This window comes from Gobio gobio, assembly GCF_949357685.1.
Source record: "Gobio gobio genome assembly, chromosome: 13".
NCBI lineage: Eukaryota > Metazoa > Chordata > Actinopteri > Cypriniformes > Gobionidae > Gobio > Gobio gobio.
In genome coordinates this window covers 16,349,465-16,363,658 of record NC_137106.1, presented here as the reverse complement: position 1 = coordinate 16,363,658, position 14,194 = coordinate 16,349,465, and the positions used below count along the sequence as shown (strand labels likewise).

Sequence of the window (14,194 nt, the reverse complement as noted above, 5' to 3'; positions counted from 1 at the left end):
CAGTGTAAGAGAATTGTTTTCTTAGCAATGGCTAGAGACAGGAGTAGTGGTGCAGTGTGTTCTATTGTATTGGGTATTATTGATGTATCACCTAACAGACATAGTGATGGGGAGACAGGGATGTTACAGTTAAAAACTATTGAAATGGTTTTGATAACTTCCTTCCAGAATAGGGTGACAGACGGACATAACCATAGCGCATGAAGATATGTGTCTGGTGTGTTTAGAGTACAGTGTATGCATTTACCTGTTTCAGTTATACCCATTTTAAACCATTTTTGTTGAGTTAAATGCGTTCTATGTATTACTTTGTATTGGATTATTGAATATTTTTATTTACACTGAAGCTAAATGTATTTGTACAGATTGTGTTCCAGAAATTGATATCTGTGTGTATATTGAGATCCTGTTCCCATTTTTTAGCTGGTACCGAGTGTGTATTATCTGCAGAAGTTAATAAATCATATATTTTCCTTATTAGTTTCGATGATTGGCTAATCGTCCCAATTTTGTCTAGTACTGGTGCCTGTTGTAGTTGTATGTGACCGATTTTAGTAGTGATTGCACTCTTTATTTGTAAATAAAAGTATTGGTGTTTTTTATTTAGATTTTTTTGGTAGCTCTGCAAATTGTATAAATGTATTGTCCTTGTATAGATGATGTAAATATATAACGCCCTTCTCCATCCCGTGTTTATTGACAAGTGGGATTTTATTAATGGTGAAGTCCGGGTTATTCCAGATTGGTGAAAGATTGTGCTGTGATAGAGACTGACCGATTATTTTATTAGTTTTCCAGCAAGCCATTAGTGTAGTCTGGATTGCGGTGTTTAGAAATAGACTGTGTTTTTCAATGGTATTATTAAAACGTGGTAAGTCGGATATTGGGATTTCTTGGCATGCTGTTTGTTCTAATTGTATCCATGGGTTGTGGTGGTGGTCGTTATTTATCCATTTGGTTAGGTGTTGTAACTGCTGAAACATAGAAGTATTGAAAGTTAGGTGCTTATAATCCTCCTTGTTCTTTAGGTTTTAGTAATGTTCGTAATGCACTTCTAGGTTTCTAGCTTTCAGGCGAAATAAAATCGGAGTTATATTACAAAAGTCAGGCTAATCCAAGCTTTATAATGGCTGTGAATTGTTGGAAGTTCAAAATGCTTACGCTACGTCTGACGACATTGCACACCAGTTACGCTCGTCAAACGTTGCGTGAGCATTTTGACATTTTCAGGACATTTTTTTAATATAACTCTGATTGTGTACGTCTGAAAGAAGAATGTCATATACACCTAGGATGGCTTGAGGGTGAGTAAATCATGGGCTAATTTTCATTTGGATGAACAAACTCTTTATATTTTTTATTTGTTTATAGAACGGTTGCATAAAAGCAGTATCACAATTGTACTTTTTGGGCAATTGTGAATCACAACCATCTTATATGCGTGATATTGCTTAAATATTTTGTCATAAACACTTACTTAGATGCTACAGGTGAAAAAACACCCCCATTATTGTCTCAAAGCAACAGTTACCAGAATGGAAGGGGGGAGAAAAGCAACAATGGGAGTACCAGAGCTCTTTTAAGAGTCTGCAGAGCTAGTAAATGGGATGAAGCACTTCAAGATTCATTTACATCACTATGACGTTGCTTCAGATCTCAGCAGCAAGTCATTGGCCGGTTAGAGATTTCAAGAATAGCCTCTCTACAGTCTTCAATCAGCGGTCATGAAGGAGAGCAGCTTAAGCATCCTCCAGTCCAACACTGCCTTCATCCTTATGGATTTTTTTAGTTGACTTATTTCCATGCACCTTTTTTTTTTAAATTGAGACTGTGAAAGAACATGCAAATATGAATATGATGAAGTGGTGTATTTCTGGGAAGAGTATCCACAATCAACCATAGAAAATACATATATTAAATCTTATATGCTGCCTACATTTCAAAATACTTAACTATTTTTAGCAATATATTTCAGTATTGAATGTTTATTTATAATCAGCATTGCACTCATTCTTCTTTTTTTTCTGATGAATCCATAGATGCATGACACAAGTGTGAGCTTGTTCCTGAATGGTCTTGAGGAGGATGGCACAGCTTTGGACACACAAACCCTGGCAGGACCTGTTGATGACATCACCTCAGAGGGTGCTCTGTGGGTCGGTAGGAGTTCTAACGGTAATGATTTCTGTACTCCTACATTGATCTTTCGTTTTTTTAATATGCACATTTATATATTCGAGTTGAATTAGCTTCTCCTTTTTTTCAAAGCTTCCACTATCCTCATCCAATGGTATTTCTCCTCGGAATCATAGTTTTCTATCACTCGATTTGAGTGCAGAAAAGGACACACTAATTTGCAGACATGTTACATTTTTCCATTATAGAAATATTCATAAGCCTGCAACTAATCATAGTTGGAGTTTATATAGGTCAGGGGTGACCATATGGCAACAAATAATCTCCTCATAAATGAGATGAGATGGGATTTCTGTAATACCCCCAGGGAATGAAATGCACACACAATCACACACACAGATACACACACACATTTTGAATACACATCCACAAATAGGATAGACTTGCTAAAGTTTCTTTAAGTTTGCTCTGCTGTCCACATTACTGTGGGGTTTTTTTTGTGCAAAAAGGAAAATAATTCTGCCCAAATCACTTACAGGACATAATAAATTGGTTACCACTGCTGCTAGTTTCTCTCATTTCTTAAATGCCACAGAAGAACAAGGAAGGAATCCACTGCATATAGTCTTCAAAGAGAGCATGCCTCATTTACTGTCATACATGCACACACAGAACAGTTTCACATGAAAGTTGTAGTCTGTGTAATCCATTTTGCACACACCCCACGCCCAGGGGTCTGAAATGCTTGTTTGATTAATTTAGAACTCATGTGGGCAAAGCATGGAAGGAGTTCTTGTAAGATTTAAAGTGAATGCTGGGTTCAGACAAACATAATGCCATTTGAATCTTTTAACTAGAGCATAAAAATACACATTTCGGTGTGAATCTTTTATTTTTAGTGTTTCTGAATTTGAATTTTTATGGTCATATTTAGGATATGCACATTTCACACTGCTTAATGAAACAATCTTACACTACATTTCAAAAGTCTTGGGTCAGTAAGACTTTTTTTTTATTTAAGAAAATACTTTTATTCAGCAAGGATGCATTAAATTGATCTCAAGTGACAGAATATATTGTAAAAAAAATATATATATAAATATATATTTACAAATACAGTGAATACTGTTTTTTAACTGTCTATTCATCAAAGAATTTTGAAAGAAATGTCACGGTTCCCACAAAAATATTTTACTTGTGCACCAATTTTTACATTTTTACTGTACCTTGAGCATAAGAGACCTCTTTCAAAAATGTAAATTATTACACACCCCAACATTTTGATTGTTGTGTAAATCTATTTGATCATGTCATTTAATACTGAATAACCTCTTCTGGTGTACATTGTTGTCTATATCAAATGCTTTTATTAATATATTTTTAATATATAAATATTATGTGATAAATATATATAATATATAATATATTTGTTAATATATTTATGTTAGCTTTTCTTTGGCTTGGCATATCTTCCATATATGCATACAAACCTCTTTAATTTGTGTTTTTATGAATGAAATGCACTGCAATGATATCTCATATAAAACACAGACTCGGCACACAAAGATGAAAAGATTTCAGGGCAAACATCCATATGACATCTCAATCAGAGCCGGTTATTAGAACAGAAGTGATTATATCTTATCTGGTGATGTAGATGGACCTGCACGTTTAGGCGTGGATCTATGCCGCCCATTCAGCCGGTAGGATTAATGCTAACAGAGAACTGTAAATAAGCATAATAGATCCCACCATGCAGCAAGTGTCTCTTTAACTCAAATAAAGACACAGATAAGGTAATCCACTAGTTTCTATGGATCCTGCAGACCGTCTTCAATAGCGCCCATTGACTTTCCTTTCTTTTTCTCCCCAGGGTCAAATCAATTCATTGGAAGGATGCAGGATTTTAGATTTTATCCAAAGACATTAACCAACAGGTAAGCATAAGGTCACAGGACATTAACATCAGACGTAACTGCAAAGGTAGTTTTTATAAAAATGTGCTTTATAAAATCTGTTTAATAATCAGTTTAGAAACACGGTTAAATCATGCATTTCTTTATTTCAGAGAGATTGAAGAGGTGTACGCTGGACAATTCCCTCAACTACACACCCAGTCCACATGCCGCTGCCTCGCCAGCCACCCCAGAGTGCACCCCCTAGTGGAGAGGTACTGCATCCCCAATGGAGCCAATGATACAACCCATAACAAAGTGCTCCGCCTGAACCAGGATGCCCACCCACTGCATTACATCAATGACAATGACATCGGAACCACCTGGATTTCCTCCATCTTTCCCACTTTAGAGCTACTGGACAAAGGAATAACCATCACTATAGATCTGGAGAATGGACAGTACCAGGTACATACCCACCCATAAGTGGCTTGTTGGGAATGATGCTCCAGTACCAAAAATAAATAATGACCTGAAAAATCCCTTCTTGGTTCATGCTGTGCATTTAGAAGACCAGAATGTTTATTAGGGTTTATAGTTTGTTTGTCTTGATATTAATTTAGTTTACAGAGCATCAAGAGCCAAGACACAATATGCTTTAACGTTAGTTTAACTTGATATTAATATATTTTGGGTTTGAAGCAGTGGTTCTCAACCTTTTTGACTCAAAAATATGTCAGTTTAATGTTGCACGTTTTTATTTGTACAGTTTTTTAGTATTATAATTAATATAACTAAATTGAAATCATTTTTAGACTTAATGGAGTGCCCCTGGAAGTTTGCAGAGGCCCCATAGTGGCCCCCGGCCCTTGGTTGATAACCACTGATTTAAAGTAAGCTTCAACCCGCCGTTGTCTATTTGTGTGGCTGCTTTCTCAAATCCAGACACTGGGTAGCGTCTTTTCCATTTGAATACACTAAAGCCGACCTAAAGTCCTTTGTGTGTGTCTGAGTGAGTCGCTCAGTCATCCATGTGGCTAAGCCAAGCCGAGCAGAGAGTCCAGCTGTAAAGAAGTAGAGGATTTATGCAGCTCTGCCTCAGTCTCTCCTCTCAATACCAGATAAAACACACCACCACACAGACTTTGAAGTGTCCACTTAGTCAAAGCTGCAACCAGTTTCTCGACAAACTCCTCAAAATGAAGCCACAGAGGGAGAGAGGGAAGAGTAAAGCGGTGCTTCAAGCTGTTCTTCAAAGCGCCGGCGTGCTTTAGGAGGCAGCGGAGCATTGACTGTTGCTGTGCAGATAATAGATAATCCATTGCTGTTTAGTATTTCATGCATATTTCACCCTCTGTCAATTTTGCATGCTTCCTTTACAGGTTTTCTACGTGATTCTCCAATTCCTCAACGCTCAGCCCGAAGCGGTCCGCATTCAAAGGAAGACGATCAGGAACTCAGAATGGAAGGACTGGCAGTTCCTGGCCAAGAACTGCAGCTACTTTGGGATGGAGGATAACGGGCCTTTGGATCGTCCTGATTCTGTAAACTGCCTACAGTTGCCCAGGTACTGTATACACACACACACACACACATGCGCTCTATATGTCTGTTAGTCCATCCACAGGCGCTTCTGAATCTGATAACAGTCCTTGAACAAATGATTCCTGCCAGGTAAGCTGTATCAAAGTGAGTTGAGACAAGTTCCCACTTTGATAAAAGCAGTGGATTGTCGTTTAGTGGGAGTCTAGGAGCTTTTGGAGGATCTAGGAGGAGAATAGGGAGGAAAATGCTGCTCTTGGCTGCAGTCCAGGCTGCCCAGATCTGATCTCTGCTGTCCTTGGCTGCAATCAAGACAGCAGAGATACTTAGCTGTTATGGACCACACAAGCACCTGGTTTCACATGCAGACAACAGAGAAAATGAGGACAGTTATTTTTTAATGGGCTCGGGCTGAGAGGGTTATCGTAACTATTTATGATGATACACTACGGTTCATGTGTCTTTTTTGACGGTACATATACAGAAACATGCATAATTGACCCTCAAAAAATGATTAGTGAAAGTCATCTAAACTTCTAAACTTCCAAGTGTGCCGCAGAATGCCTTGAATATATTTAAATTAATGTATTATTATTAATAAAATAATCAAATTATAAATGCTCTAAAACACATAAAATCAATAAGTAAACTTAAAACATCTTCCCCACTCAACAGTTTTTTGTTCTTTCTTGAATCACTTTATGAATCATGCTTAATTATTTAATATCTCAATACTCCAAGTTTCTGATGATTTAAAAAAAGCTATATGGGGAAGCCTTAGAGTAAAAAAATGTTGAGAACCACTGGTCTACATAACATCACACTACATTTTAAGTTGGCTTATGATGAATATATTTGAAAATGTAGGCTATGCTTTCTGCTAAATTTGGTTTTACTGGCCAGATGTTTCACCACTTTACTTGTCCAAATATTTAAGTTTACAAACAAAATCTTAGACCCAATGGCATAAGGGTCTGCACTTAGACTCTTCAGACATGTCACATCAGAGTATGTGGGGAGAGAGAGACACAGAGAGCAAAGGTAGATGGAAAAAGAGAGAGAGATTGCGACAAAAGACTTTCTTCACACAGGTTTGTCCTGGATAAGTCTACCAGCATTAGGGCTTGAACATGCAGAAGCGCTCTGTGGATCTTTCTTGAGAGTGAATAATGCAGCAGGGGCTATACCTGTTCTGCCCCTGGAAAGACTTTGAGAACTCTCTCATTCACCCCATTTATTCCTGCCCTTTGAGAAATCACCCTTTCAAACCCTGTACCACTAAACTATATTTTAAATCTGTATTAGTGAATTTTCCTCTCAGTAGTTCTGAGATGCAAAGGAAAGACCTTTGCTTTTCCAATTTCTTTGATGTTTGTTCATTTCAGTAGCTTGTGACATGTTTCATTTTCAACCTGACAATGTGTTACCCGGCTATGTCAAAACTTGAAGTTCTCGGTCTCTTTCAATCACTCACACATTCAAAGCTTGAGATGCAGGATTATAATTTTTTTCTTCTTTTTTTTTTACAAGTCAGTCAGATAATATAGGGTACATTTTCTGTTTGTAACACTTTAAAGCGCTTAGTTCACCCAAAAATGATAACTATGTCATCATTTACTCATCTTCATATCATTTCAAAACATGCCTGCAAGGCTTACTTTCTTCCAAAGAGAATCGTTGAAGAATTACACTGGCCGCTCTTTTCCATATAACGAAAATGAATCTGGTCATTTAAAAACATCAAAAATTATAAAGAAATTGTTTCTCATATGACGTGTGGCATATATGTGCACTACAATTAAGCAACAAACAAAATTTGGGTCTCTGCTATCGTATGACTCAGGGTCAACATTTATAGGCTTTTTTTGTCATTTTAGAGATTGAGAGCCAGTATTTCCATTTACTTGCATTTTATAAAATATACGGTCAGTTCAGTCTTCAACATTTCTTTCTTCTTTGTGTTCTACAGAAGAAAGAAAATCATAAAAGTTTAGTAAATTAAGTACATTTCTTTGAAGCATTGGTTCTCAACCTTTTTTTTTTTTGGTCTTTTTTGTCTCCAAGACCCCCATTGTCCAAGTAAATATTTAAATATTCGTCTATGTAAACTAACATATTTCTGCTGGAATGACAAACTTGTTTTCAACCTTTTTTTTATGACAGAAGCGAGGAAGGGCAATATATTTCAAAATAAATAAATAAACAAATAATAAACAGTTAAAATGTAATGAATTCAACTCCATAATTCAAGACATGTCAAGAACAAAAAAAAATTCAGGGTTCATACCTTCTATGACAAATGAAATTACATTACTTTTTTCATTTTTTGTTGTTGTTGTGATTATGGGATGCTTTTTATTGCTTGCGGTTAGAGTTTTTTGCCTGTTAATTTTAGAGCTTTGCAACTTCAAAATTCCTATGACTTTTCCAGGTCTGGAAATCACGCTTTAAAAATTCCCTCATATAAACTATCTAGGTTGTCCAAGACTGGGGAAACAAATTAAAATGTAATTTTTAGCGGTGTTGGGTTATTTTAAAGCTTGTTTTGTCTAATATTAACTCATTTTAAGCCATTTTGCGGCCTCATTGGAAGCATGCAAAGTTGCCCTAGTGGGTCCTGACGCTCTGATTGAGAACCACTGCTTTATAGGGAGCCTGTATACTCTTTTAACAATTTCAACCTAAATTGAGTTTTTCGTTTGTCTTTTGTTTCAGTGACATACCTTTCTCCCGCGGAAATATCACCTTCAGCATGCTAACACCCGAGCCGAACCTGCGACCGGGCTACAACGACTTCTACAACAGTGCCGCCCTACAAGAGTTTGTGAGAGCCACACACGTGAGAATCCACCTCCACGGCCAGTACCACACCCAAGATGCCACAGTTCCTTTCCGCCATCGCTACTACGCCGTGGACGAGATCACCATTAGCGGCAGGTTCGTGACCAGCAGCATTCCGACACCTGTCAACCCCAATCGCACATCACCTGACACAATCGCCCCTTTTCGCACTGATTAACGCTTCCAGTAACTAAATTTGACATACATTTGTGGACTTTGTTTTAATTTGATTGGATTTCCGTGTTTGATGAGAAAATCAGTAGGCGGATATGGCAGGATAATTCAGACTTTGATAAATTGAAAGGCTTTTTAGGTTCAAGACCAAGTGGAGATGGTAGACAAATGATGTTTGCTAGTTTGACACAACTGGGGGATCTATGACATGTCTGTTATTAGCCGCGGAGAGTAATGCCATGTTTAACACAGATTTTGACTTCCGGTTAATGGTCTTGTAATTACAGTGGGGATGCCACATTTGGAAATCACTGGCAGGGGAACTTGTGTTCTTCTTCTTGGAGGCTTCAGGGAAGCAGCTAATCAGTCTGAAATGTTCATCTGCGTCTCTCAAGGATGTCGAATCTGTTCTTTAGTCTCTTCAGAAGCAGAGACATGGTGTTATATCCATGTATACCTTCAGACATTAAACAGCCACTGTTCTTACGACTATGGTAATTATGTCATTATGCAGGCAGCTGTAACTTGGCTCGCTCTCGCTGTGCGAGTATGTCTGAGTGAGCGAGAGAAGGCAACTTTAATTAAGAGCTAGTTAAACTGGCACAGACGAAATCGAGATTTAGAGACTGTGAAATCTCATCATCCTCTGACATTCAGAGGTGTCCCCCATCCTCCCCGCCTTTTCTCACTCTTTTTTTTCCTGTACGGCTCTCTTCTTTTGCTCTCTGAGGCATCGCAACAGCTTCGCCGGAGAAACAAAGGCAGAGAGTAAACAGTAGTGGATTCACCCCCTTAGGGAGACTGACAGTTCAAACCCGTGAGAGGCTGAGAAGAGGATGTATGTGTGTTTGGGGACTAAAATGTGCGTAAATTCAGCCTTTGAGGTATTCTGACAGGGTGTCAAGCTGTGTCTGGGAGCATTAGCGTTTGCTTTACGCTCATACTGTAATAACCTCCAGCAATAATGACAGCCCTCTTTCTTTTCCACTCTCCTCCTCTCTTGTTTGCTTGTTAGGCTGTTTGTTTGAGCAACGGAGGTGAAGGGAGCTGCTTTTAGAGTGAGCCGTGTAAAGATGGGTTGATGATAATGTCGAATAAGGGCCCTTGAGAATGAATAATTAAAGCGGTGACCTGCAGGTGCGTGTTCTGTCTGATGGAGACCTGTCAGGTCTGCTGTTGTACATTACGACACACCGTTGATATTTCCTCTGGCATTTATAAATGTTGAATGCGAAAGTCCTATTAGCCATGCACAGAGAGAATAAAGGAATGGAAGACTGATGGAAAGATCTAGAGAATGTGAAAAATGAAGAGAAAGATTTTGTCAGGAACCGTTGACGTTGCTGACCCTGTTGATTTGTTGAAACTTGCTACATATTTCCAAGTGGCCTGAAAAAAATGAAAATTGTACACTTGGATTTTTTTTCTCCAATAAATTTAAGATGAACACTGATTCAAATGATTTGACATAAATGAAATCTAAGTGGCATTTACATTTTAATACATGTTCTTGGTCTTATTATGGCAGATTCTTCATTACATGTTATTTAAAAAAAACCATCAAAATGCAGTATCTCTCCTGCCTAAAACAACTTTCCTTTATACTGACATCATCAAGTCCTCTTATTTCTCAGCCAATCAATTCCCACAGTATAAAATCATATCTTTTTTTATTTATTTTTGTGTGTAAAATAGGGGTGTGACGAGACACTTAGCTCACGAGACGAGACTAGGTTCACGAGAACGAGATGAGATTTCCTCTATAACAAAATTCATGACTGGAAAAATAGTCTGCAGGTGCATTTTGAAATGCTTTAACTAATCATTGTGTAATGAATGTGATTTCAGTTCTACTTTCTGAGAATTAATTATCATACGCATTGAAAGACAACAATATACAAGCACTTTAACAAACAAACTCAACTAACTGGCTTCTCTCCTGTATAATTTCACATGAGACTCTTCAGACCTTACTGTACATGAATTATGAGCTTCCAGAACTTCGGATCTCACCTTACTCTCGTCACATGATCAATGAACTGTGATTCCTGCAGCTCAGACGCAGTCGCACCAGTGCAGAGCAGACGTTTACAAGAGTTTACAATCGATGAGACCGTATTCCAACTGAATTAAATGTTTTTATTTCTATAAAAAAGCAAAACGACAGTGGCTGATGTAATGTAAACGTAGCGGTGGCGTATTCTATGGCTAATTTCACCTTCATGCTCCGTCATGGCGATACCACAAGACAGCTTTTCACTCGAAGAGAAATCTCGTCACATTTTAATCTCGCGAAATCTCGTGGCATGAGATCTCGTCACACCCCAAGTGTAAAATGTAAATATCCTATTTAATTTAGAAATACGTCACATTATGGAAGAAAATGTGTTTTTCTCATCATTTCATGCTTACTTAAAAAATCATGTACTTTTAAACATAGCATTTTGTGCAACATGAACAAATCATATCTGCATCATCAGTTCATGTTTCCTTGATCTCACCCTATACAGGTTGCTCCCTTTAAAGGGATAGTTAACCCAAAAGTAAAGATTTTGTCATAATTTACTCACCCTCAAGTTGGTCCAAACCTGTATGAGTTTCTTTCTTCTGTTGAACACAAAAGAAGAAATTTTGAAGTATGTTGGTAACCAGACAGTTGATGGACCCCATTGACTTCCATAGTACGATGGAAAAAAATACTATGGAAGTCAATAGGGTCCATCAACTGTTTGGTTACCGACATTATTCAAAATATCTTTTCATGTGTTCAGTAGAAGAAATAAATTCATAAGTTTGGAACAACTTGAGGGTGAGTAAATGATGACAGAATATAAATTTTTGGGTGAACTATCCCTTTACCTTGAAGGATATGGGTTCTAATTGTGTTTCTTTGTCCCCTTAGGTGCGAGTGCCATGGCCATGCAGACAGCTGTGACACTAGCGTGAGTCCGTACCGCTGCGCCTGCCTCCCAGAGAGCCACACACATGGAGCTAATGTGAGTCCCGCAGGGGAGGCCCCCTTTTAATTAACCACTTCCCTTTAATGACGTGCAAGAGTCCTCCTTAATGAACAGCACTCTCAAAAATAGGCCTTAACGGAATGACAGGAAAAAAGCAGTGAGAGAGAGAGAGCGAGCAAGAGAGCAGGAGGAAAACAAGAGACAGAGAGATCATTCCCGCACATCTCCAGTTTCCTGATGAAAAGAGCTAGAAGAAGGGTAAAAAAGAAAAGGGGAAAGAGAGAAGGAAGTGGTTTTGTGGGCAGCAATGCTCTAATCGCCCTGTCCCATCAGCCCCTGGGTGTCTTGATGATGAGTCCAGCAAAGGTAATTATATCTCAGGGAAAGCTCTGATGACACGGCTCCAGTTTTCACACTTTCAGGAATGCCATGGCTCACCAGTGTTGAGAAGCTACTTTGAAACTGTAGTTTGCCAAGATTATCATAATTTAAAGTATTTAAGCTACAGTCAAGCTGTAGTTTTAGACCTAAAATACCATGAAGGGCATTTAAAAAAAAAGAAAAAAAAGAAATGTCCATGAACCATTCGAATAAACTGTTCAATGCTACATATAAGAGAGATTAGGGAGAACTGAATCACTAGAATGCATTGGCGTTTCTGGTTTGAAATTTGTGAGACGTGTTTTTTTTTTTTTTAGTCCAAACTATTTCACTATAATGAAGCATTTGAGATAAGGGGCCATTTTTAGGGTAAATCAATTCACTAGAAAGAATCAGACATCTAAAGGGCCTTTTTTAGGCAAAGTGATTCACTAAAATAAATCATATGTTTATACATATGATAGAGAGGCCCATTTAGGACAAATTGATTTAACCCTCTGGGGTACTTCGGGTCAAAAATTACCCGAAGCGTTTTATAATTAAAAAACAAAAATAGTAGCTTCATCGGAATGGTCCGAAACTTGGTGACTTTATTGGTACTTGGTATTTGAACACCCAAAACAATTGGGGACAGGATTTGAAAAGTCTAAGTGGTCGTACAAAAAATAGTCACACTCAGGACCTTCGGGTCAAAAATGACCCCCATTGGAAATGGGGAAATTGGCAAAAATATGAAAATACAGAGTTTTTTTGTGCATACAATCTACAAAGCAGCCAGGATGCAGAAAAAAAGGACTCAACAGTGAAGGGGTGAATCTCTAAAACATCAATAGTGCAAAACAGACAAAAAAAACTCATACATACACACACAAAAACACAATTAGCTTTTGGAATGGCATGCGTTAATTTGTGTGTGTGTGTGAGTTTTTTTGTCTGTTTTGTTCTCTTAATGTTTTAGAGATTCACCCCTTCACTGTTGAGTCCTTTTTTTCTGCATTCTGGCTGATTTGTAAATTGTATGCACAAAAAAACTAATTTCCCATTCATTTCCTATGGGGGTCATTTTTGACGCGAAGGTCCTGAGTGTGACTATTTTTTTTACGACCACTTAGACTTTTCAAATCCTGTCTCCAAATTTTTTGGGTGTTCATATACCAAGTACCAATAAAGTCACCAAGTTTCGGACCATTCCGATGAAGCTACAATTTTTAATTTTTTTTTAATAAAACGTAAGATCCACTATAGTGGTAAAAATGTGCTATTGCATGATAAAAATGTTCAGTGTGTCTACCGGATGGCACCGATCTAATTTTAAAAATTGCTTTCATGAGGCCTAGGCTTGACTCTAAAATTAAATACAGCTTTAATAAAAATAAAAATAAAATTATATATATATATATATATATATATATATATATATATATATATATATATATATATATATATATATATATATATATATATATATATAAATACATTTTTTTATTATATTCAATGGGGAAAAAATGGGTCATAATTATTGCATAAATATTAATTATAAATCATAAAATAATCTCAAAACACCAAAAAAGAAACGAAAAAATATTATTGAACAAAAATATATTTCATTGATTTTAATCAAATCTTTTTTATCTTAATCCCGCCCTCCGGGTCCTTTTTGACCCGAAGGTCCTGAGTGTGACCCATAAATGAAGTTCCCCAAAGGGTTAATGGAAGGAATTTAACGTTACATATGAGAGACGGGACCGTTTAGGATGAACTGATTTACTACAACAAATCAGACCTGTTACATATGAGAAGAGGATAAAATTTAGGGTGTTTTAATTCACTATAATAATCCAGACTCTCTGACGGCACATTTAAAAGAAGGAACCATTTTGGGGGTATAGCAGTTCACTAGAATCCATTTTAAATCCATTTCTAGAGTCCATTTAAACTGATTCACTAAAATTAATCTCTACATATGATAGAGAAAAATATTGTATACAAATATTGTTGTCCACTTGTTTAGGATTTACTAGAAAGAATCAGACCTTCTGACACTACATATGAGAGAAAGGACCATTTAGGGGAGACCGTGTGAAAATGTAGTTAGGTTTAAATGTTCTGTATTTGAACAACTGCTTTTGCTAAAATAAAACCTCATAGTCTTTTCAGTATTCTCCAAGTTCTCCATTCCTCTCTGGAATCTCCGCACCGTTCTTCCTATTGAGAGTCTGCGCTGTCCAGATCACTGCATATAATTCTGAACATTGGGAGCAAGTC

At 37.3% G+C, this 14,194-nt stretch overlaps 1 protein-coding gene across 1 annotated transcript in view; it reads left to right on the top strand.

The window, feature by feature from the left end:
- ush2a (Usher syndrome 2A (autosomal recessive, mild)) overlaps positions 1 to 14,194 on the top strand; it is a gene marked incomplete at its 5' end in the record, with an annotated part of 251,879 nt that overhangs the window by 23,799 nt on the left and 213,886 nt on the right. Inside the window, 6 exons of the mRNA XM_079833659.1 lie at positions 2,040 to 2,175; positions 4,010 to 4,073; positions 4,205 to 4,499; positions 5,414 to 5,598; positions 8,289 to 8,510; positions 11,491 to 11,584. Coding sequence (XP_079689785.1) covers positions 2,040 to 2,175; positions 4,010 to 4,073; positions 4,205 to 4,499; positions 5,414 to 5,598; positions 8,289 to 8,510; positions 11,491 to 11,584 — 996 coding nt within the window. The remainder of the gene's footprint in view (positions 1 to 2,039; positions 2,176 to 4,009; positions 4,074 to 4,204; positions 4,500 to 5,413; positions 5,599 to 8,288; positions 8,511 to 11,490; positions 11,585 to 14,194) is intronic.